This window comes from Scardinius erythrophthalmus (assembly GCF_964197995.2).
Source record: "Scardinius erythrophthalmus genome assembly, chromosome: 13".
Lineage (NCBI taxonomy): Eukaryota > Metazoa > Chordata > Actinopteri > Cypriniformes > Leuciscidae > Scardinius > Scardinius erythrophthalmus.
Genome location: NC_138233.1, coordinates 36014874 through 36040700, shown reverse-complemented (window position 1 = coordinate 36040700; position 25827 = coordinate 36014874). Strand labels below are relative to the sequence as shown.

Genomic DNA, 25827 nt, shown 5'->3' with positions numbered 1-25827 from the left:
AATCAACCTAGGGTCAACACCCCCCCAGAAGCCTTTTTTCCCTTGGTTGAACATTATTAAAGTTGGAGCTTATTTAGAGATATTAGCCGAATGTGCAGGCGCTAATGGATCCTCTAAGGGATCTGGTAAATTACCCCACTAATAATGCCCAGAATGGTACCAATCTTCTACAGTAGTACAAATAGGTTCCGTACTCATAAAACGAGGCATTGGAAAGTTTGTAAGTACATCAGGAGTTTATTTAAATAACACTTGCCTGATGGCTAACGCTACCGCTAACCCGGACGTTGACGTCACTTCAGTGAGTTGAGAAAAGCCTGTAAAAGTCCTGGCAGAAAGCGATGCATAAGGATGTAGTGTAACGACACCCAGTTCCAGGAATGCACTAATATTTTGTTGGTAGTACCAGTTTATATCAATTATCTATGGAAGCTTGTTTCCGCCACAAAATAAAAAAAATAAAAGATAATTGCGACTTATTATCTCACAATTGCGAGTTTACATCTTGCAATTCTGACTTTATTTCTCAGAATTCTGACTTTATAACACGCAATTCTGACTTTATATCTCGCAATTCTGACTTTATATCTCAGAATTCTGACTTTATTTCACGCAATTCTGACTTTATATCTCAGAATTCTGACTTTATTTCTCAGAATTCTGACTTTATAACACGCAATTGCGACTTTATATCTCGCAATTCTGACTTTATATCTCAGAATTCTGACTTTATATCACGCAATTCTGACTTTATATCTCAGAATTCTGACTTTATTTCACGCAATTCTGACTTTATATCTCAGAATTCTGACTTTATTTCTCAGAATTCTGACTTTATAACACGCAATTGCGACTTTATATCTCGCAATTCTGACTTTATATCTCAGAATTCTGACTTTATTTCACGCAATTCTGACTTTATATCTCAGAATTCTGACTTTATTTCACGCAATTCTGACTTTATATCTCAGAATTCTGACTTTATTTCACGCAATTCTGACTTTATATCTCGCAATTCTGAGAAATAAAGTCAGAATTGCGAGATGTAAACTCGCAATTGTGAGATAAAAAGTCGCAATTATCTTTTATTTTTTTTTATTTTGTGGCGGAATCAAGCTTCCATAATTATCAGTTGTCAACACTTCGGAAAAAATAATAATTCGTCCTTACACTACATCCCTATGCATCGCTTTCTGCCAGGACTTTTACGTGTTTTCCGTCATTATAAGGAAGGAAATGCCACAGAATATAATCTTGCTTAAAGTGCATAGAGCATGTTTTATTTGTTGTTTGTTGATTTTCAAATATAAAACTTGTTGAAATGTTTTCAGTGTGAGCATCAGTTATTTTTGAACACTTTCATCTCGTTTTAACAAAACCGTGATTATACTGATAATCACGATCATTTTGGTCACTATTATCGTGATATGAAATTTCCATACCGCCCCATCCCTACTGGATTCACGCGTGTTTCAAGCTGCGGAGAATGAGGACTGAAGTGTGGAATCCAGTCGTAAAAATGTAATTTACTTTATGATGTGGAGTGTCACGGAGTTTGGCCAAATTTGGATTGTGCACTGAATTAAATAATGAATATTAAAGCACAAAAGCACTTCTACATGTGCAGCAGGTCTCAGTGTGAATAAGCAGTTCACATTACTGTTTTAATAACAGTAAACTTCTGCTGTGCAGAACTTTGCTTGCCAAAAATTAAATGCCAAATTAAAGGAATTGTTAGTTTATTTTGATAACTTTAACAATTTAGCTAATTTCATAAAATCTAATGAATCAATTTGATTACCAATAATCAATTTGATTATTATTATTATTATTTTTGATAATAAAATTATATTAACACAGAATTTTTTAACAGGTTGTCAGAAAAAAAAGGCACTATTATTGTTAGTAAGTATTTAAGATGTATTAATTAAATTGATTCAATATTTTTCCCAAATTTCTGATTATCCATTTACATTTTTATGGTTTCTGTTTTAATGGTTGAATAAAATTTTAATAGTCAAAAAATGAAATCTATTTCATAGAGTCTTCATCACCGTAATGGTTCCCTGTTCATTTAGAGTTGAACATAACCAAAACAAATGTTGGATCTGTGATGGCAGTTCGAATGATTGAGTGACAGATGACTGTAAACGAGTGCTGTTCCAGGCCCGGGACAGTAGACGCGTGTGTGTGTGTGTGTGTGTGTGCTGTACCTGCGGTAGAGCGGCTCCACGGTCAGGTGAAGCAGTCGGCACAGTGCGATGGCGATGGGCCTGTGGGAGGTGGCGTAGAAAGCCGGCATCTGATCCATGATGCTGTGCGCGTGCTGCCAGTCGCCGATCCTCAGCAGAGCCTCCAGCAGACCCAGCTTCTGGTTATCAGGAGGCTGACACGAGAGGAGGAACACGTTAGAGGAGCGCAGGACACACCTCCACACACACACACATGCTCTTCTGAGAGGAGTCTGAGGGATTCTTATCTCCACACACACACACACACACACACACACACACACACACACACACACATCATCTGTGGTGTTCCTCATAGCTTACGAGTCACACTAATGCAAAGTCTAATTATCCACAACTACTGCAGAACCTGGATTTTCATATATTCAGTTGAAAGAGGACAAAATGTTTAAACGAGGCTGGCAATAATAATGCTAATGATAATTTGTGAATTTAATTTAATCATATTTTATTCAAAATCACAAGACCATATGAAAACTATATTCACAGCGCATTCTTTGCCTTTCATATCATTTCATATCTTTCACTTTTTCAGTCACAACTGTCACTGACAGGTTTTCCATGCAAATTGTTCTGATTTCACTTTAATTTAACATTCTTGAAATCGGAAACGGTTGAGTCTGTTTTATTCAGTGTTACATGTGTGAGAGAAAAGGAGATGCTCTAATATTATTTGTAAAAAAAAAAGTAATTATTTGTAGCTTAAATTGGCTTTATTATTTGATTAATCATTCAGACCTGGTTTACCATCTTCATTGTCAATATGAACGGTTCACTTTTAAATGTCAATCAATAATAAAACATTCTCTAAATTATCCTTGAGCAGGAATCAAGGGGTCATATCATGGAAAACACAATATTCTTGCTCTGCTGAAATAAAATAACTTTGTTGTAATATTTAGAAATAACTTTTCCATGAATTTACCAGATATTGATGGCTATAATATTTCTCAACACCAAAATCAAAACCAAACCTAAAGTTAAAATAAAATGCATACACTTTACAGATGTGATCAGATCTACCAAATAAGCATAGGGAAATTTCATAAAACATAGTAATTATAGCAATAGACAAACTAATATAGATAAGAAATGATTATTATGCTTATGCCGCATTTCGTTGTAAAATATCGTGAGTGTTGTAAACGATTTTGTGAGTGTTGTAAAATATCGTGAGTGTTGTAAAAGATTTTGTGAGTGTTGTAAAATATCGTGAGTGTTGTAAAAAAATTGTGAGTGTTGTAAAATGCCGGTTTGGTTAAGTATCCTCATAAACACAGTGGGTTATGTCTTCAGTGAATGTAAACACTGAGAAAGAGCGTGTGTGTATCAGTATATTGGATCTGTGAAGCTCTTAAAGAGACAACAGCCTAATAAATCTGCTGCAGTCAGTCATGTTAATCAAACAACAAGACAAAGATAAAATCACTCGCTGCTCTTGAATGAATAAACTGTAGTTTTAATAAGGATTAGTCTATATTCAATGTATTTTAGTCACTTTATTCAATTTCGGTTGTAGGCTGTTACTTATCTGAACAACAATGTTAGGACATCTTTCTGAAAAACTAAAAACTTTCATTTGTGTTTTTGTTCTGTTGTATTTTTGTCAGTTTTGTTTGTAATTTAGTTTCTTAGTTCTTGTTGTATTGCTGACTGTTTGCTTGTCTTCTGTAACTGTTCTGAGGAGGACATTTTACTTACATTAATTAACCTAGTATTAGTTTTTGCTGAAATATTGATAATATTGACAGTTAAAATTACTCACATCATGAAATAAGACTGATGTGATTGATGTATCACCCACCAATGATCGAGTTTAATAACTGTGATTTTAATATTGAGCAAAATAATGGTGATTATGATTTTTCCCACAATCGAGTATTGTACTATGTACTTCTGAATAATGAACCGAACGTTTTTAATGTCTTTTGCTGCTATTGCACAGCATTGTAAATTCCTGCATGCATCCTGAATGCATCATCTGTCATCACACAGTCAAGATTTAATTTAAAGCATTAACTTTGTACACAGCGTGACTAAACTGCAGCTTATCTCAGCGTTCTGTGAATCAGCCTGTCAGACGGAGAGTCCCTGAGAGTCTCTGAACATGCACTGCTGTAATCAAGCACCTGATCAGCAGAGCAAAACGCTGACATTTACACGGATTTATACCGTTAAATGCTAAAAAACTCTTCTGTGGTCTAGTGTCAACAAACTAATCTTCTGTCAATTTGGGAAAGCCAGTTGAAATCGACAAAGTATAAACACAACGTCAATAAGAGATTCATTACGATTGAATTTATTGACAGTGATAATCATTAGCATCTAAAGATCAGAGCATGAAGTCTTGGAGTGTAAATGCAAAATAACAGTCCAGCTACGTTTCTATGTAATATGTATTGAGCTGCTTTGTTGTTCATTTTATCACTTTTCAAATCAGTCACAGATTTGACACAAATTCACAGATTTTTACATATAAAACTGTTCTAAGCACTTTGTTTTATGATCTGTCCTGACAGTGCTTGCTTTTTATTTCGTGAATAAATGTGATAAGTTAATATTACTAACTGTTTCTTTGCATTTATTGCCAGTTCACACGGTTAGTTATTAGTAACAAACAAACAGAGGTGTAAAGTCCAGGTTCAGGAAGTAAAAGTCCTCCTCAGGATTTGCTAATTAGCACAGTTCCTCAGCCAGGAAAGAGAACTAATTAGTGAAAGCATGGGTGGAATAAACATATGGCAGGACTTTTACTTTCTGAGTCCTGGACTTAATAAAAAACAATAATAATAATAATAATAATAATAATAATAATGTTCAAGCATTGATTTCTTCAGTATGGCTTTGGAATGACATGAGCGAACAATGACCATTTTTATTTGTGGTTTACTATTTCTTTAATAGCAACACTAAACCGTCATTTCGGCATTGCTTCGCTCCAGTTTAAAACTACAGCAGAGATAAGTTACCTTCTCATTCTTCTCCTCCTCCTTCTCCTTTTCCTTCTCCTTGTCCTCGGTCTTTTCGGAGGGCACGACCACCATGGTGAGTTTGCGGGCGATCTGCTTGGCCTCCAGGTTCTCTCTCTTGTGCTCTTCCACGATGTTGGAGTCCAGTGGGAGGAGCTGCGTAAAGAGACATGAGGGCCACCATCAAACACTGCTCTGTTCAGATAGGGTCACTATTAATCCTAATCAGAGCAATGCACCATCATGTTCCCAAGAACACAAGCTCAGTTTGCCCAGGGCTGATGGCACACGCCATTGAGTTTCTTTCTTCTGTTGAACACAAAGGAAGATATTTTGAAGAATGTCGGTAACCAAACAGTTGATGGACCCCATTGACCTCCATTTTTATTATACAATAGAGTCCACCAACTGTTTGGTTACTAACATTCTTCAAAATATCTTTATGTTCAGCAGAAGAAACAAACTCATACTGGTTTGAAACAACTTGAGGGTGAGTAAATTATCAATTTTCAAGTTTTAAGTGAACTATTCCTTTAATTAATATTCTCCCATGATTTAACCGTGGTATTAAAACGAGCCGCCATATTGTGTATTTCTGCTGCAGATTTTGCAACTGTATTCCTCTCTCTGAATATGAAATGTGAATATCTAAATGGCATTAACCCAAGCATGACATCAAGCTGGCACTATGTTGTAAGCTGCTCTATTATGAGCGTGACGCTCCAGATACATGTAGGTCCCACCATCAAATATTCAATCTTGTCCACATGGACACATTTTAATACCATGTGTAAATAGAGTCAAAGTGCGTCTGTAATTCTATTAAGCAGAATTATGTTTTTAAACTACCTAAAAGGATGGCATTCGCTGCCCGTTCAGTCATCTGACAATTTTGAATCCCATTAAGACAGAAGAGGAAGATGCGGCTAACGCACAGAAAGATAAACAGTTCATGACATCAGCTTTCTCCCAAGAGCACAGATTAGGGGATAAACGTGAAGACCCCCAAAAATAAATAAAATCGCTAAAATGAAAATTAATCAAATGTGCCTGTCACATCACTTTACAGAAGTGAATAACGCATTTCTATGGACAAAACTAGGGCTGCATGATACTGGAAAAAATAATATTGCAATATTTTAAAGGGGGGGTGAAATGCTCATTTTCACTCAATCTCCTGTTAATCTTGAGTACCTATAGAGTAGTATTGCATCCTTCATATCTCCAAAAAGTCTTTAGTTTTATTACATTTATAAGAGAAAATAGGCTGTACCGAGTCTTTCCGGGAAAAACCGAGCGTCTGGAGGCGGGCCGTGTGGGCGAAGCCAGAGCCATAGAGAGAATCCGTCGATCTGGGCTTTGTTTATAAAACATTCATCGTCGAAATGCAGGGAACAAACAGTCTACACAACTCGTTTCTGCATCCACTGTTCCTAACGCTGGGTTCTTTGGTAAGCTTTCCCTCACCAAAAACACTTTGGAGACACTATGCAGCGCTGCCGATGATTTCCTGTTGAAGCGCGTTGAGGTGCGCGGTCTCGCTCTCCTCTGGTCGACGTGTGCGCGGGCGCGCTTTTCCGGGAGAAATGCTCATATAAGCAGTTCCACTCTGGTCTACGTCATTAGATCCACGGTCAAAAAAAAAAACAGCCGAGACTTGTACCAACCCGGAAGTAAGATTTTCGGCACAGAAATTCTCCGTTATTCGTCCAAAATATTTTTAAAAAACTTTGGCCATGTTAAGGATGAGAATCCATCTCTTTAACACTGTAAACAACTCTGAATACATGAAACACCATTGTACCCCCCCTTTAAATGAAAAATATGAACATTCCACCAGACGCCTTGAATATCTATTTGCAAACAATCATTCTAGAATTATATTAATAGGGGAGTGAATCTGCATAAATAAAATGACATTTACTCTGAAAACTTTTTTAAATATGAACTAGGGCTGCATGATTATGGCAGAAACATAAGTGTCGATTATTTCCGTTAATATCGTGTTTTGATGTAAAATCTATTAATCAACACTCTTTTATAGGAGGAGCAACTGCATTAGATTAGGGATACACCGAAATAAAAATTCTAGGCTGAAACCAAAAATTCTGGATGCATTTGGCTGAAAACTGAAACCCAGAAATGCTTTTTAATAATTATTTAGCTTTTTTATATTAATATTAGACTTTTTAAAATTAAATTCAATAATTTTAATGATACTGAATAAAAAGGCAAAAAAAAATAAAATAACCAGACTTTTATTTAAAGCAACACAAAATTGGACAGAAAATATATTAATATTAAATATCAATATATTATTCTTTATTCAGAATCAGATTTAACAGATTCATTTTTGTTGACCAATTATCAAGATAATGTATAGTCCTACAGAGCTATTATTACCAGAGCGATCAGTGAACGAGAGGGTCGCATGATTGTACCGTAGCACGACTACACCAGTCATGTTTCAGCACAGCGAGGCTATTGTAAACAGAAACAAGTAAACCACTACATAGAGCTGCACGATTCATCGCTAAAAGATTGCGATCTCGATTCAAACACCCAATGCGATCTCCTTCCTAAATGACAATGATTCGCCTGTGCCTGTGCTGGTCCAGAGAGAGCAGTTCGGTGTGAAACAGCTTCACAAACAGTGTTTTCAACCAAGTCAAGTCAAGTCAAGTTTATTTATATAGCGCTTTTCACAACACAGGTTGTATCAAAGCAGCTTCACAGTAATAAATTAGAACAATACATCAATGTTTGTTTCTAGTGGAACGTCTACGTTCGGTAATGCTGATCAATAGTATCGTTGATTGATTAATTCAATTAAATATCCCCAAATATCCCCAACTGAGCAAGCCAAAGGCAACAGTGGCAAGGAACCGAAAAACTCCATCAGGTGACCTAATGGAGAAAAAAAAACCTTGGGAGAACCCGGGCTCAGTCGGGGGCCAGTTCTCCTCTGGCGTTTATGAACTAGAGACCGGATTTAACTGTAAGATTAAAAGTATTATATAAATGCCTGGCTGAAGAGATGCGTCTTTAATCTAGTTTTAAACTGGGAGAGTGAGTCTGAGCAACGAACAGTATCCGGAAGACTATTCCAGAGTTTTGGTGCTAAATGTGAAAATGCTCTCCCTCCTTTGGTGGATCTGGATATCCTAGGTATGACCAAAAGCCTCGAATTTAGTGATCTTAAAGAGCGCGATGGATTATAGGGCGATAGAAGATCGGTTAAATAGACTGGAGCTAAGCCGTTTAGGGCTTTATAAGTCAGTAGCAATACCTTGTAATTAATACGGGACTTTATAGGTAACCAATGTAGGGATGATAAAATCGGTGTTATATGATCATATTTTCTTGATCTAGTTAGAACTCTAGCGGCGGCATTTTGGACTAACTGTAGCTTGTTTATTAAGGATGCAGGACAACCGGCTAATAACGCATTACAGTAATCTAGTCTCGAGGTCATGAATGCATGAACTAACTTTTCTGCGTCAGAAACTGATAGCATATTACGTAGCTTAGCAATGTTTCTAAGGTGGAAAAAGGCTGTTCTTGTAACATATGAAATATGATTTTCAAAAGACAGGTTGCAGTCTAATATAACACCCAGGTCTTTTACTGTAGAGGATGAAGTAACAGGACATCCTACTATGTTAAAGTTGTATTGTGAGAGGTTTTGTGAGTGGTTTTTTGAACCGATAAGTAGTACCTCTGTCTTGTCTGGATTTAATAAAAGAAAATTATGCGTCATCCAATCTTTTATATCTTTAACACACTCTGTCAATTTGGATAATTTAGCGTTTTCATCTGGCCGTGATGAAATATAGATTTGAGTGTCATCAGCATAACAATGGAAACTAATTCCATGTTTCCTTATAATATTTCCAAGTGGCAGCATATATATTGAGAATAATAGAGGGCCTAACACAGATCCCTGCGGCACTCCATAGTTTACTGGAGTTATGATAGATTTTTCTCCATTTAAATAAACAAAATGGTAGCGGTCTGATAAATACGATCTAAACCAGCTTAATGCTTGTCCTTGAACACCAGTATAATTTTGTAGTCGATCTAAGAGTATTGTATGATCTATAGTATCGAACGCAGCACTAAGATCAAGTAAAACTAATATTGAGATACAGCCTTGGTCAAAAGCTAAAAGTAAATCATTTGTGATTTTAACGAGCGCAGTTTCAGTGCTATGATGCGGCCTGAATCCAGACTGAAACTTTTCATAGGTGTCATTTTCTTGTAAGAAAGAGCCCAGTTGAGCGGACACAACTTTTTCTAGTATTTTAGACATAAAAGGTAGATTTGAAATGGGTCTATAATTTACTAGATTATTCGGATCTAATTGTGGTTTCTTAATGAGAGGTTTTATAACTGCCAATTTAAATGTTCTTGGAACATGACCTAAAGATAAAGACGAGTTAATAATATTGAGGAGAGGCTCTTCCACTACAGGTAACACTTCTTTCAATAGTTTAGTTGGTATGGGATCTAATAAACATGTTGTTGTTTTAGAGGAAATGATAAATTTATTTAACTCTTTTTGTTCTATAGTTGAAAAGCACTGTAATTGTTCTTGCGGCGTGATAATTGAGGCTGAATTATAAGGCGCGATTGAGGATTGAACGTTTACAATTGTGGTTCTGATGTTTTCTATTTTCTCAGTGAAGAACTTCATGAAATCATTACTACTAAACTGTAATGGAATACTTTGTTCAGGAGACATCTGTTTATTTGTTAGTCTCGCCACGGTGTTAAATAAGAACTTAGGATTGTTATGGTTGTTTTCTATTAGTTTGCGTAGATGCTCAGCCCTGGCCGCTTTTAGGGCCTTTTTATAACGTGACATACTGTCTTTCCATGCGATTCTAAAGACCTCTAAGTTGGTTTGTTTCCATTTACGCTCTAAATTACGGGTTTCTCTCTTTAGAACACGCGTAGTACTGTTGTACCATGGTGCTTTACTTTTCTCTCTGACCTTTTTTAATCTAATGGGCGCAACAATATCCAATGATCCAGAGAGAATGGTGCTCATAGTGCTAGTTAATTCCTCAAGTTCATCTGTTTGTTTGGGTTCACTGAGCAGCTGAGACAGATCCGATAAGCTGTTTGAAAAATTATCTATGGTGGATGGAAGGATTGTTCTGCCTAATCGATAACGCGGCGCAGCATGATATATTACAGGAGTACGTAATATGCAAGTTACCATGTAATGGTCAGTGACATCGTCACTTTGTGGAATGATATCTATATCGGTTGGATCGGTTCCATGTGATATAATTAAATCGAGTGTATGATTAAATCGATGAGTCGGTCCGGTAATGTTTTGCTTGACCCCAAAGGAGTTTAATAAATCAGTAAACGCAGCCCCTAACGCATCATTTTGATTATCTACATGGATATTAAAGTCTCCAACAATTAATGCTTTATCGAAGTTAACTAATAGGTCTGAGAGAAAATCTGCAAACTCTTTTAGGAAATCAGCGTAAGGCCCAGGCGGTCTATATACGGTAGCCAAGGCTAGAGATAATAGGGATGTTTTTCTATCATCTAAGAGCGTAACATTTAGTACAAGTACTTCAAATGAAATAAACTTATAACCCGTTTTCTGAGTAACATTGAGAAAATCTCTATAGATTGTTGCAACACCGCCGCCACGACCATTCAGACGGGGCTCGTGCTTATAGGAGTATCCTGATGGAGTAGACTCATTTAAACCGAAATAATCATTTGGTTTAAGCCAGGTTTCAGTAAGGCAAAGTACATCGAAGCTATTATCTGTGACTATTTCATTTACAATAACTGCCTTAGGTGTGAGTGATCTAATGTTTAAAAGACCTAGCTTTAAAAATTGTTTTTGATTACCAATAGCAACATTTTCTGGTTTAATAACAATTAGATTTTTTCTAGATCCTGCAGTAGATTTATGATTTGATCTCACTAAACGAGGAATAGACACAGTTTCTATGCAATGTTCTACACTATTTATATCAGTTAAATTGGTGCAGCAGAGACTATGATTTGGACTTTTGTTTACTAGTCAAAAGGTATTTAACATTTTGGAGATGTTATCTGACAGAAGATCCGATCCGAATCTGTTTGGGTGTAAGCCATCAGCACGGTAAAGCCTAGGACGCTCCCAAAACAGATTCCAATTATTTACAAAGAGAAGTTTCTGCTCATTGCACCATGACATTAACCATTCATTAAGCGCAAATAATCTACTAAACTTTTCATGACCTAGTCGGTACGTGGGAAGCGGTCCTGACACAATAATCGTTATATCAGGCGATGTGCTGCGTACCGTATCGATCAGATTCCTGAAGTCTTTCTTCAAAACTTCCGTCTGGCGCAGTCTGATGTCGTTCCCTCCCGCGTGCAGGACAACGGTTCCGACGCGCTCGTTCAGAATCTCGGGAACGTGAGCAGCGACTTCGGAAACACGAGCACCAGGAAAGCAGTGACTATGCACCTTACTTTTATTTAACGTAACGTGTACGTGTCGAACGATGGAATCGCCGATGATCACAGCATCGCGTTCTGTTTCGCGAAGAGGGGAGAAGCGGTTTTGTGTGGATATCTCGAAAACCGGGAGGGTCGGAGAGAGTTTTCTTGGTCTAGACCTGACTCGCGACTTCCGCTGCGGAAAAATCCAGGCTTCGTGATGGCATGTTGGAGCCGGAGTGAACGAGACCATGGCTGATCGCGACCTCGACGTTCGGGACCGATGTTGAGGAACGCACGGAGTAGACGAGGTCGGAGTCAGCGGGTTAGTAACATTAATCTCTGATTTGTGTGCCTCGGCGCGCGATGTTTCGAGAGCCAAACGCCGGTCTATCAGCTCGGCTTTTCTTACTAAAAGGTCGTGGATCTGTTTCTCAACAGCTTCCAGCTCAGACTGCACCGCGTGCAGCTCAAATGTGTCCTCACCTGCACCAAAAGGTAGACTACTTACATTTGATATATTCGCCATTTTAACAGATGGACAGTAAGTTAAGTTAGCAACGACGCTACCAGTGGTGCTATCAATATTAATACTAATTTATGGCTTAAGTCTTGGATATAATCCGTCTTTTCAGTGGTACGGGTGTAGAGTAGACGCACGATAGGTGAAAAATGTTTGTTTGTAACTTAAATGAGTGCGGAGAAGACGCGTTCAGCCGTGATCCACGGACGTAACCTATAAGAGTATCCAGCGTTGGATCACAAGGCTTGAGACGCGTCTGCTCAACAATCCGCGTTATAACTATGAGGTGAGGAAAAGTAGAAAATGTTCGTTGTAAGTGAGTTTAAAGAGAAATCAAGAATTATAAATCAATCGATGGAGCTCCAAAGACAACAACGCGCTCAGACGCGACGCATGCGCAACCACACAGTTTCATTATTTCTGTGTTACAAATAGGGCTGCACGTTTTCAAGTTTTTCATTAACCGTTAACCGAGGCCCTTAGCGGTTAATACTCGGTTAACCATGTGCGCGCCGCAACCCCGAGGTAGGCGGAATTTGCGGGTGGGACATGTCCCCACCACTATTTTCTAAGGTCGATATTGTCCCCACCACTTTTGAAACATCTCGCGGCACGAATACCAATACAAATAAACAAAACGTCTCCAGTTAACTAGCAGAGCATTCATTTCGTTCGTTCGTTCGTTCGTTCGTTCTTTTTTTTTTTTTAGGCAATCTAGCGCTAAAATGTTTTGTTTTTTAAATCAAGTGATCAAAGTGCTCGTTGCCGCTGCGATCGAGAAGGGTCTTGTAAAACGTGCTGAGGTATTATTAATTCGTGGCCACGAAACAATTCACCTGAATATTCACCAATTCACGAAAAAAAAGGAATAAAAAGCTGTACGAGAATAGTCGGCCTTCACTGAAGAGCTATCTTCACAGGTAAGAAAAACAGTTTAATAATTATTATTAATTCGTGGCCACGAAATAATTCACCTGAATATTCACCAATTCACAAAATATAGGTCTTTAGCATTCACTAATTAATAGTATCAAACTGTTTTTGGCCACGTTGTAATTCGTTAAATCAAAATGAGGGAGGGAATTAGTTCAACGTGTCCACGATTTATTAAAATGAGGGAACAAATAAGTCGTCGTAACAACTAATTATTTAGATCAGTGGACAGGGCGCATAAGAACAAACAGTGAGACTCTCACCGCCTTCAAACAACACGAGCGCTGTATTGCTCTCTCTCCCTCGCGCATATCAACACAATAGTAAAAGGTCGGAAGACCGATTGTGTTTTATAGATTAGTAGTTTGTTCATATAAAGTGTTTGATTAGCAAGTACATGTTTAGGAAATGCATAATACAAATTGTATGGGTTAATGTAACGGTAAACGGACTGATTAACGGTAAACGGACGGATTATTGTGCTGCGATCAGTGGCGCGGATACTATGTTTGTTTCTGGCTCGCGCACAGCCTTCACTCTCGGACGCGCGCTTTCTTTGCCCGCTTCATATTAGAAAACTGGTCTAACGTTAGCGGTCTCTGGTGGTGCAAAAAGTATTACAACTAAATTCAATGCACGCCATTGACGCCACTTAACCGAGCAAAATGTTTCACTCGGTTACGCAATTTTTAACGGTTAATCGGTTAACCATGGACACCCCTAGTTACAAATATTCATATCACAGAGGATCCGGGATAAAAGTTTATAGTTCGGATATAAACAGTGATGTCCACTGTAGTGATCAAGAGTAAATCCCCTTATGAAAGTAACATGGCGCTTCAAATAACGATTATATCGATTACATCGTTTCACCAGTAGGTGGCGACAAGCGACTCTTAAATAATGTATTTGTTATTGAATCAATCATTCAAGTTTCGTTCAAAAAAAAATCGGATTCCTCCAGTACTGAAACAAGTGAAGTCTTTATGAGCGAGTCATTGAATCATTCATTCAAATGAGTTTTTTTTTTTATATATAAAATTCATTCAGATTAGTTAAACATTTTAAATAGACTGCAGCAATTAACATTTGTCAGAACCTCTAGTAAATTACATGATATTTTGTATAGTTGTCTGTTCAGAATTGTGATCTCGGTTTGAAACCAAAAAATTGTGGTTCTCAATTAGTCCAGAATCACGCAGCTCTACGAAGACCTAGAAACTTCATGACAGCGCATTTTCAGCTCATATTTTCAGCCAATTTTCTCTTTCGGCCGAAGACAGAAATGTTCAGGGCACCCCTATAGATTATACATGCAAACTGGTGTGGGCGCTATTTAAAGCAGGAAAACCTTTGGACATTAAGTGTCTTTGGTGACAAACACTACTTTGGTCAAAAATAGCCAACAGCAAACAGGTTAAACCAGCGATGCCTAATCCTGTTTCTGGAGATCTCCCTTCCTGCAAAGTTCAGCTGTAACCCTGATCCAACACACCTGAACCCGCTGATTAAGATCATCAGGAGCACATGGTGTGTGAGATCAGGGCTGGGACTGAAGTCTCCAGTGCTGCGTTCCAGTCCACTTTTAGACACGCACTCGCAAACTTCCCTAAGCACTTCCCCTCGGGGGAATCCCCGCCGCCATTTTGAAGTGTGTTTCACTTCGTGAAGTGGACGAGGGAAGTTTAGATGGACAGACCCTCGTTTCCTCAATTTTAACCGAGGGAGCGAGTCTACTTCATATGTACACTTCAGGCACCTATATGTCCCACAATGCAGTACGACTGTGACGTCACCACATATCTTGTCAAATCACCACCATAACAAACAACTCTGATATATTATTTATATATTTTTTTTAATTTAAAACAACCCAAACACACATACATTTGGATGCTGCATTAAACAAATTCTTAAAGGGAAAAAAAAGTCATATTAAATCAACTCTATAGCTGATTCCAAGTGATCAAGGGCTTAGGACGTTCCAGTTTAGCCCATTGCAGTTTGCAACGTAAGCAATGACGTACATCCGAGTGAACGAGACGGAGGGAAGTTAGCGAATGAAGGGCATGACAATTTTGGACTGGAACGCAGCACAGGTAAAGGACTGGGTACCCCCGGGTTAAACTGATGCATATCCCTGTGTTTCTTGTTCACAGCCGCTAGACGCCAAAACGTTGCTATGATTACCACTATGTCAGTCATCGCAATTTCATCAGCGACTCACGCGGAAATGCATTTAAATAGCAAAAAGCACTGCAGTGTGTATAGCCCCCTTTCCACTGCACACAACATTCGCATGCGACTGTCGCATTTCGCCCCCTAGTGTCAGTCGCACGGAACTTTGAAATTGGTCATGAAGCAACCGTTACCCTCGGCTATTCACAACGGTAAAATGCATGATTTTAATGAATTTAATGCATGCATGAATATATCCACAAAAAACAAATGACCCTCAATACATCCAAAATAAAAACAGTCGATTTTATAGAGCTAATCAATATAAATATTGATTTAATAATTATAAAATATTTTTTTCTGCCATAATTATTAATAACAGCTATTTTGCAGAAATAGTGTTTACAGAATGACATTAAAGCGTTAAAATATTGATAATTCCGGCTTTGCGCTCATAGTTTTGATTAGAACACATCACATCCGGTCACATACGGTCTAGCCGCAGAAGTTCAGATATTTCAACGCATCCGAAGCTCAAAGCGGATCTGAAATTTCCGCATACGCATATGATGGGAACTCCCGTACGACTCTCCATTGGAAATGTATGTCGTTTGTCGTGCGCAGTGGAAAGGCGGCTCATGTGGCCGTTGATCCACGATTACAAACCGTTCCAAAAGTCTAGTATCGTCACACTTTTCTAGTTTGATGTACGGCATGATTGTTCCACTCACATGAGCGTAGAGGTCTTCGAGAGCGATGAGGTTGTGTTGAAGAAGAGCTGCAGCGATGTGGTACAGAGATGATGGCGTCTCTCCATTAGGCTCCTGTGGACACAGTGATAACCCAGATCAACGTGACTACAGGCAGGAGCGAGGCGGACAAATCCAGGCGTGCAAAATCATGCTCACTATATCTACAAGCTTATCTACTTTTGTACATTTGAATAAAAGTTAAGTCTGAAAATTACACTTGACGAAGCAGTCGTCTTGTATGAGTCAGTGAATATTACAGCACAATAATATGAATAAAACGAAATAGTTGCCATGCCAACTGATATATTCTGCACTGCAATGATGAACACTCAGACACAACGGCTGGAAATACTTCTGACATTATGCCTAACACTGGCTGTGCTTTAAAACCTAGTAATGTGCCTAACTTATTGAATAAAAATGTAAATGCATACATGAGGGCCAAACCAGGGGTCAACTTTTCTACTAAAGGGCTTTTAAAGCTTGTTAAGGCAATTTTTATAATTACTGTTTTAAATATATCTGTGTTGTCTTTTTGGTCTACTGTAGACTGCTACAAATAAAATGATCACCTAAGCCATCTTTACAGAGCAGAGGTGGAAGAGACACTGCATCTGACAGGCCATTTAGGATTATTCATTGCTTATCTGCAAAATGTGTAAGAAGAAATGTAATGCAACATGATCAGATGTTAATGTAATGCCGCTTTTCATTCATTTAACATTTTAATTTATTTGTGATTTAGTTTAATTCGGCTGTAACAGATTTAGTTATGAATGTTAGGGGTCTTTTTTGCCCCCTTATCTTGAATTTAGGGGGCATTTTGTTCATTTTGATGGCATTTTTGCCCCAAGTCCCAATTAATTTCTACCCCTGGACCAAACAGGCCATTCTGCATGTGCTAAAACACCAACACTGTCTAGGTTTGGAGCAAAAGTATTCAGGCACATGTCTGTGTATTGATTATGTCAGCTATGTTTTATTTAGTCTTAGTCCTGAGTCAAATGTACTTTTTAAATGTTATCATATTTAGTCAACCTTCTCATGTTTTGTTTAGTCGAGCTGTAGTCGACGAAAAGTATTTTAGTCTAGTTTTAGTCAGTTAAAACTTGGTCACATTTGGTCATGCTGCATAATGGTTAGATTGATAATCATGATTATTATGCTCAGAATTATGAACGATTGTCATCATTTAAGAAACTTATTTTTACATTTCATCAGATTTATGGCACGCTTTCACCTAAAAGGCACAAAAGAAGAGAATGTCAACTCATATGCATGGTTCATTAGGCCTAATCTAGTTTCCTGATTTATTATAGGTTATCAATCATATAAATTTACACACTCTCTACATTATGAAAATGGGCCAAACAAGAAACTTTTCAAAAAATAAAACATGAAATTCATAATAGTAATTCCAATATTTCCCAATTACACTAATGTTTTTCTATTAAAACAACAGCACAAAGACTGTATTGTCACACGATGTGTATTGCATTTATCCAGCTTCAACAATCGCAAATATAGTCGAGAGATTATTAACATAATTATTGCATGTTAATATAGTCACAGTTATCGTGTCGTCTTGTCATCGGTCATTGACGATCATTTTGTCGTCTTACTTCTGGTTAAGGAAATGAACACTACTGTGTACTTAACGGTAATGAGAGAGCTATCTGATCAGTGTGTGTTTGCATTGGTGTTGGATCATACCTGGTGGAACTTGAACTTGAAGCCCAGCATGTGGCAGAGGGTCTGGTGCTCGCACATGTAGGACTTGATCAGAGGGATGAAGAACTCATCGTGGTCCGAGCGACACTCGTACACCTCTAAGATGATGTCCAGCACTCGGTTCGGGTCCAGATTGAAGCATCCTGAGGACACAACACTCATCACCTCATGATCTCAGTGACAGTGATGACACACCACAGCTGTAATTATGACAGCCGGTTTGAGCTCACTCAAATGATCAGAAACTTCAGTTCTGGGCTGCAGTCCCAGTCATTATCAGGGCTCAACAGAGACGGCCCAATGGCCCGGGGCAAGAGTCAGAGGTTCATCTGTCGTTTGCCCGACTGGCTCACTCTACATGTGTTTTTATTACTGATGGGTCAATAGCATTTTATCTGTGCGATACAGATACTGCAACATCTGCCAATACTGACGCCAATCAGTTTAAAACATCTAATCTTCATTAACTTGCTAACTACACACTGCTTCATTATAAATAAAGAGAAAAAATTTATAAATACACACACATAAAACACATTTTCGTCATGTATTTCATATTAAGTTTACAAAAGTTTCATAGGTAAGAAATGTGTTTAATGCTTTGTTAAAGAGCAGATTGGGAACAAAAAAATAACTTGATGAAAAATGTACATTTATTTGTGTGTATATATATATATATATATATATTTAAAAAAAAGTATGCACTCAATAGAATCGAGTGATTTTTTTTAAACGAATAAATTAATCTATGCGTATCATAAAAGACTTTGCGCTGAGACGGCATAACTGGACTAACAGCGGATGATCTCGCTGCACGGCGTCTGAAGGGCCTGAGCAAAGGCTGTAGTCACAGTGATCCTGCATACCGTAATTCACTCCCAGAACTGTCTAACACGACTGCGTTCCCAAACAGCAGCCATTCGCCTCAGAGCTAGTTAACTTCACCATGTCTTTTGTGTTTTGTCTGCAAAGTCAAACATTATTATATATAGAGTGGCTTATCCTACTGCAGCAACTTTCATATTTCTCAGTGATATTTAGAATCAGTTTATCAGGGAGTGACAATTCTCTTCGGCTCACAGTAGGGAAACAATGCTTTATTCACAAATGTTTTATGCAATATTCCAATTTTGCGCATAAGGTCAAATCAGATGGAGTCCAACTCTGGATGGAAACAGCTATTGTTGTCGACTGACACTACTGTTGTTTATTGATACCGTTGTTGCTGCCTATCTTTATCGTGATGACATTCCATGTCAAGCTAATGAGGAAATTATTAGGGCTGGGTAGAGACACAAATTTCACAATTCGATTAGATTCAATATTGATTATTTTAGATATCAGGTATAATACATGGCAAATTTTCTCAAAGAAAACAAATCTCTTAACTAATGCTGAGAACTATGGTCAGTTGTAGCCTATAGGCTTCATTAGCCTACTGTAGTTAATTAAATTAACTGATTTGTATCCAAACACTTAAATTACACTTATTTATTTTATACTAATTAAGTTATGAAATATAAACATTTAAATGGTGGCGGTCATAAAAACGTGCCAGATTTATTCAAACATGCATTAAATATTGAAGAACATTAACAATTATAATGAATATGTAATATGGTGCATATATTTAGCAAAATGCTCCTCTCTAGAGTTAATTTTTCTAGCTGACTAACAAGTTTATGGTCACTGGATATGGTTTTTCTGAGGTAAATGTGACGTTACATGACATTGTTGTTTTACTGACTTTACTGTTTTATTCCATGTGACATGATACGGATTTCGATAAGTTGTACTCTATCTTTTAACACACTTTCAGAAGCTCATTCATGTTTATTTTGTGCGGTAACTGGTATTATTAAGGCTAACTAAGTATTATTAAGAAGATCGTGTGCTTCTCTTGAGCTGCGCCAGAGCGATCTCACGTCACAGCGCCAAAACGCCATTTATGTTTTTGAATTTTGTAAGAAAATGAACGTAATTTGAAATCTGAGACTTTGTTTCATATCAATAGTAACAAAGCACAAAGATTATTGCGATTTATTGGATGGGATGCGCGCTACAATCTTACATTCATTCATCAACAGAAAACAAGATGACTAATCGATTCTTGGGATTTAAGAATCGATATCAGTTCGTAAAAATGAGAATCGATTCAAATCGAGAAATCGATATGTTTACCCAGCCCTAGAAATCATGTAGTCTTTAATTGCTTTTTATTATTAAAATTCTCACAGTCATTCTGCAGCCACCATGAAGGTTTGCTGAGGCCCCTGGTTGAGAAGAAGCACTGAACTCAAGAAGATCTACTGTTAGATCATCATCATCATCAGTGTAGAGCGATATTTAATAATGAAGGTTAATAAGGAAAGGTGATGCGGTGTGTGGCGTACCTATTAACGACTTGATGTTCTCCAGGACGACGTGGCTGGTGAGATTGCCGGTCAGATCCTGCCCAAGCTCCGTGATCAGCTTAGCGTAACCTTCATTCTCCTCACGCAACAAATTGAACTTCTGCTGTTTGTAACTACAGAGTGAAAGATGGATGGTTACACCGTGGCCGAACAATAACTTCATGCAATCATCTGAAAATAACGAAGCGCATCAGAGCTGAGGTCTGGTGGTCACGGGCCCTCAGAAGACGACATGAAACCAATTACTTCACTCCAACATGCTTCTGTCAAAGAAAGACCGCTATGTGTCCTGTGCAGAGCTGTGGTGTGGGCAGAGCGAGGGCTATCAGGGAACAGGGCACTGTAATCTTGATAAAACTCATTAAGAAAGACCTACACAAAGGCATGAAATTAATCATCGTCAGGGGAGTTCAGGCTATGCCTTTCATTTACAGCTAAATGAGGCTGGGGACATTTTATAGACTCACAACAACATGCTGAATGTGCAGAACGCAGTGACTTGTGTCTGACAGAGAACAACACGGCACACGAACTCCAGGTGTTTTACGCCCAGTGACTAAATCTAAAAGCTCGAATGTCATCTGAACTCAACAGAGGTCGAACTCTGCACTTCAGGTGCAAATGATCAGGTACAAAACAAGTTATTCAATTTGCTTTAATGTGAGGCGGCAACCATGCCGTCCAATCTCTAGGAAAAAACTGGAGTGATAAAACGGAATTAAAAGTAATAGATATTGATACAAATTTGGACTATGTACTCTTACACTCCTTGCAGTGCATCATGGGAGTGGGCGTGCTCTAAAGAGCCTGTTTGGTGTGATTTACTAGTGTCGACTCTGATTGGTAGAGATTTCTCAGAATCAGAATCATGGGTAAAGTAGATTTTCCACTGTAAACATGATTATATCAAAATAAGTTGAAATAATGCTGACTGATGGCATCATAAAACCATCGATTAACAACTCTGTAGCTCACAGTATGTCAGTCTTTAAATGTTTAGGAGCTATTGTTAAATCAGTTCCCCTATGGAGAAAGTGAATGGGGTTTTTACTTCTACAACCAGACTCTTGCTCTCGATAGAAAGGCATATGTAGGACTACATCAAATACATTTTTTTTATGTATTTTTTTTTATGCAGTTTTATTTAAACATTTTAATTTTCCTGGGGTTCTGTTTTTTTTCTGGACTGAAAAGAAATGTTAGTAATCAAAAAACGTCTAAATAATTGAAATCACAAAATGTATTCATTTTAATAACTATGTTTTTTATTATTTATTAAAAGTTAAACAAAAAATAAATTTTTAGGCTCCATGAAAGGTTTTTTCTTTCTCTTTAAAAATCCATTTTATTTTCCCCTGACTTCTATCACATGACTTTGAGAGGTATATTCTACTGTACAATAGTAATACAGCATTGGCCAAAAGTGATGCCCAGTCTAAGGAAATGTAGAACTACACCCTTTATTCTTAAAAATCGGTTAAAGATTTTGTAAGCATATTGCGCAGTTATTCTAGTTTTATTAATGATAACGCAATGAAACATGCCAAAATGTGTCGACATAATTTTTAGCCAGGCTGTCGTACAAGCAAATTATGAACACATTCAAAATCAAGAGAGAACCAAAAAAATATTAATAACTAATTATGTTGTAGACAGTGTACGGTCTTTCTTTTTTGCATAGTAAAATAAAACCCATAGCTGTAGTTTACCCCTATTTTGTTAAATTATATTGTCAGATAAATAACTTGAAACCTTAACCAAGTTTAGTGTTTTGTTCTTCTCTCATATTTAAAATATTTAAAAATATAAAATGTTTACCTCATATTTTGATGGTTAAATCAAACTTGTAGGGTCATTAAAAACAATTATCCCCAGACTAGGCTTGGGCGGTATTCGAATTTTGATACCGTCAATCCTCCTCCCTATTTTACCAGGGTATACGGTATTACCGTGACTAATTAAAAATTATGACAATGGGCTCAGACGGCGTCACCAAACTGTTGGCTTGTGCCTACACCGTTCAGAAACTGAAGTTGTGTCTGAGTCCGGCCGACGGCATTAACTGTTATTATGAGCCCGAGCCCACCATTATTCAACATAATATCTGTGTGCGTGCAACAAGCAAGAAGTGCCTTTGTAATCCGGTGACGCGTGTCCATTGATTTTTATTAATAAAACTTTTCTGCAAGGATGGAAGTTGACGATCTTCATCTCTGTAGTGAACGCGCCTATAGAGAGAAATGCACATCATTACACAATCAGAGAGTGGCCTTTTTCTTTTCGTTTTGAATCGTTTCGTTTAAAGAAATTGACGATCGCCATCTCTGTAGTGAACGCTAAAGAGAGAAATGCACATCATGGATTACAGAGTGTAGGCTAGTTTATTTCTTTTCGTTTTGAATGGTTTCGTTTACTGAAATTGATGATCGCATCTCCGTATGAACGCGCCTAGAGAGATAAGCACATCATGGATTTCTTAGCCTAATCAGTGAGTAGCCTATTTCTTTCGTTTTTAATTGTTTCGTTTAAAGAAATTTCAAGCTTTATTTATATATATTTGTAATGTCTGTGAGGAATAGCCTACACTGAGTTTCGGTTAATTTATGAGATTTCAATGCAAGTGACCGCGGCATGCCAGCACCCATCATGTCGTGATTATATTAAATCCAGGCAATTGGTTAATGAAAAATGTATTAAAATTAAGATACAATTTATACAAAACGAGATTCGTTTTAAAGAGGCTTTTTACAAAACGAAATTTATTGAAGTGGTCAAATCGTCTGACTCCCGATGCATCCCATCTTATTTGTGCTGTTCACTTTTCATAATCAACAAAGATGGAAAAAATAACATTATAATATTTTAACAAATACGAAACTTAATGCGCTTATTTAATGAACTCGAGAACAAAATGCATCCTGGCAGCAGTGAGTGGGTGGTTGTTTCGGAGATGCAACATTAGGTTAGAGGTGTTTACATCTCTCGCGGTCACCTTTTTATTGCACAATTTACAAAATGCCTCGTCAGTATTTACCGCCTCTCCCTTCTCATTCGTTTGGAACCAGAAATATTGCCAAACTGCAACCACACATAAGCATTTTTTAGGCAATAAATAAATTATATATATTATAGGCTATATAAGTGCCGGTAATGACGGTATTGAAACTGATACCGGTGCTATTTTAAGATCCCGCGGTATCTGATATTACCGTAATACCGCCCAACCCTACCCCAGACCAATCCCCCTCTGGACATCACTATTGGCCATTACTGAACGTTTATTTTGACGGGTTGTCATGTTTCTGTGTGTATCTGATAGTTTTATCAAAGGAAATGGTGAAATGCTGCAGAAGAGATTCATTCATACGTGCAGACTTTATATTTTAAACTATTTGCGGTTTAGTATTCACAGACACTAGTTCATAAGATGATTTGATTAGGTGTGCAGCCCAACTTTTGACTTGTTCATCCAAAACTTGCCAAATTCTGACATTCCACGTAATACAGAAAATTATATTTTTATCCATTTTCCGCATTGTGGAAATCATAGGCCGTACATATGGCTCAAATTCATATCTATGTCCTGCAAATCCAAATATCTCTCAAAACCTTACAAGCTCCCTATCTAGAAAGCATTTTTTTTTTTTTTTGTAAATCTAAGCAATCAGCTCACTAGAGTTTGAGAGGATTGAGGCTGCACTGCCCAAATGTTATCTCGGCACGCAGCACATTAAAGAGTAATGCCCTTGCTGATGGGATAGGCAAGAGACACTCTACTTTGAGACATCAGCTAAATGCTAATCTAGTATAATGTAGTAGTCACAATATATCACAATACAAAAATGCATCAATATGTATCATGTGTAGTTCACCCAAAATTAATATTTCTGTGTGAGAAAAAAATCAAGTTTTCAGAGTTTTAGTGTTAGATAATGCCAAATGTCTGATGTTACCAGTAAAAAGTGGCCTACATTATTTTTAATAGCCTACATCTAGTCAGTGACAGAGTGCAAGCATATTCGTCTAAAATAATTGTGTATTTTCATCTTCAGAATCATGAATATTGTTATTCTGGTGTCTCTATTGTCCTGTGCTTTGGGTTTCAGCACCAAGTCCAAGACTATTCATTTACACACACAATATAAAACCAAATTCACCATTTTAATCGTTATTTTTTGCTAACCTCTTATCATATGTCTTGGAGTATCTCAATAATATGGTATCGTGAGTTCAGTATCGTTCCACCCATTGTTGTATAGGTTTTACATTCACAGGGAAAGATGCAATCAATGGCGTTTCACAGCAGAGAATGTGACTTACAATAGTTTGGTCTTGATTTTGACAATCTTCTGGTTGAACTGTTGAGCCTGTTTGATCAGTCCCAGAGACTCCAGCGTTTCTGGATCCAATCTCTCTTTCAGCACACCATCAGGAACACAGATCTGAACAACAACAGACAGACAATGCCGTTAATTAGACACTCGTCACCAAAACAGCTGTGGAAGCTCTCTCATGAGGATAAGACCAGAATTAAACTCATCAAAACACTGGAATAATATCCCTGCACCCATGAGTGTGACGCTGCCCACATCCGACCTCAGCGGCCTTCAGCGAGACTTACATAAGACACTAATAACACTGCATAACAAACCTGTATCTGCATACTAATCAGGCGAAGATAGGAGAGCAGGTCTCGATGAGTCACCAGACTGCCATTATAAAGCCATCGCATCACAAACTCATTGTGTTGAGCTGCAATAAACATGCTCAAAAGCCCAGAGTCTCGTATAAGGTTTGTTCACGGGAGGAGAGCGGCCCTTCGCCAGCGCGGTTTCATTTTTCACCAGAGGACAGAATTTGGGCCACTCAACACTTCAGCTAATCTTCAGAGTCAGGGGATCGGCCACACACTCGCGTACGCACAGAATAAGAAAATTAAAAAAGCATTTCCTCAACCGCAGTGTGAGAAAGAAGAGGTGCGTCTCGAAGCGCATTACCGCCACACTGTGGCCATGAGGACCATCACATGGTGTTCTACTCAACAAACAGTGTCGCAATGTAGGAATACTAACAATATTAATAATTATTATTATTATAAAAACTATTTTTTGAGGCATAATCACTTTTTTCTTCCATATTTTAATTTCAAAAGTAAAGCTCTGTTTGTGCAGCACTTTGTGTGACAAGCATGTTTGTTTAATTCCATATGATTAAAAGATTAGTTCAATTAATGTTTTATGTCTTCAGCTGATTGCCAGAAAAATTAAAAAGGGCCTTATTTATGCAGAGCCCTAAAAATGATTTTTTACGAATTCAATTAATCATAAATGCTTTTTAATTATTAAAATGTTATTAAACCATTAAAATGGAATCCAGATCACTTACAACAGAAAATATAGATTTGTTTAAAATAAAAAAGCTGAACATATTTCATAGGGCCCTTAATATGTAATTTTTGTTAACATTTTAAGAAATTGTTGGTAAAATGTGTAAGCTTCATGATTTCAATTAATTAGACATGCACATTCTGATTACTACAATTTATTTAACCATTAAAATAGTCAAAAAATAACATACAATTTGGGAAAAAATAAAACGGATTTTATAGGTCCC

At 37.5% G+C, this 25827-nt stretch overlaps 1 protein-coding gene across 3 annotated transcripts in view; it reads right to left on the bottom strand.

Annotated features, from left to right (window-relative positions):
* The window catches only part of thoc2 (THO complex 2), a 107965-nt gene that overhangs the window by 66519 nt on the left and 15619 nt on the right, over positions 1–25827 (bottom strand). For all 3 annotated transcript variants that reach the window (XR_014031408.1, XM_081383313.1, XM_081383314.1), the window contains exons 6-11: positions 24535–24656; positions 20194–20327; positions 17783–17943; positions 16049–16141; positions 5222–5377; positions 2214–2386 (exon numbers count right to left, since the gene is read on the bottom strand). Coding sequence is in view for 2 of the 3 variants with exons in the window: in XM_081383313.1 (XP_081239439.1) it covers positions 2214–2386; positions 5222–5377; positions 16049–16141; positions 17783–17943; positions 20194–20327; positions 24535–24656 (839 nt within the window). In the remaining variant the exon portion in view is untranslated. The remainder of the gene's footprint in view (positions 1–2213; positions 2387–5221; positions 5378–16048; positions 16142–17782; positions 17944–20193; positions 20328–24534; positions 24657–25827) is intronic.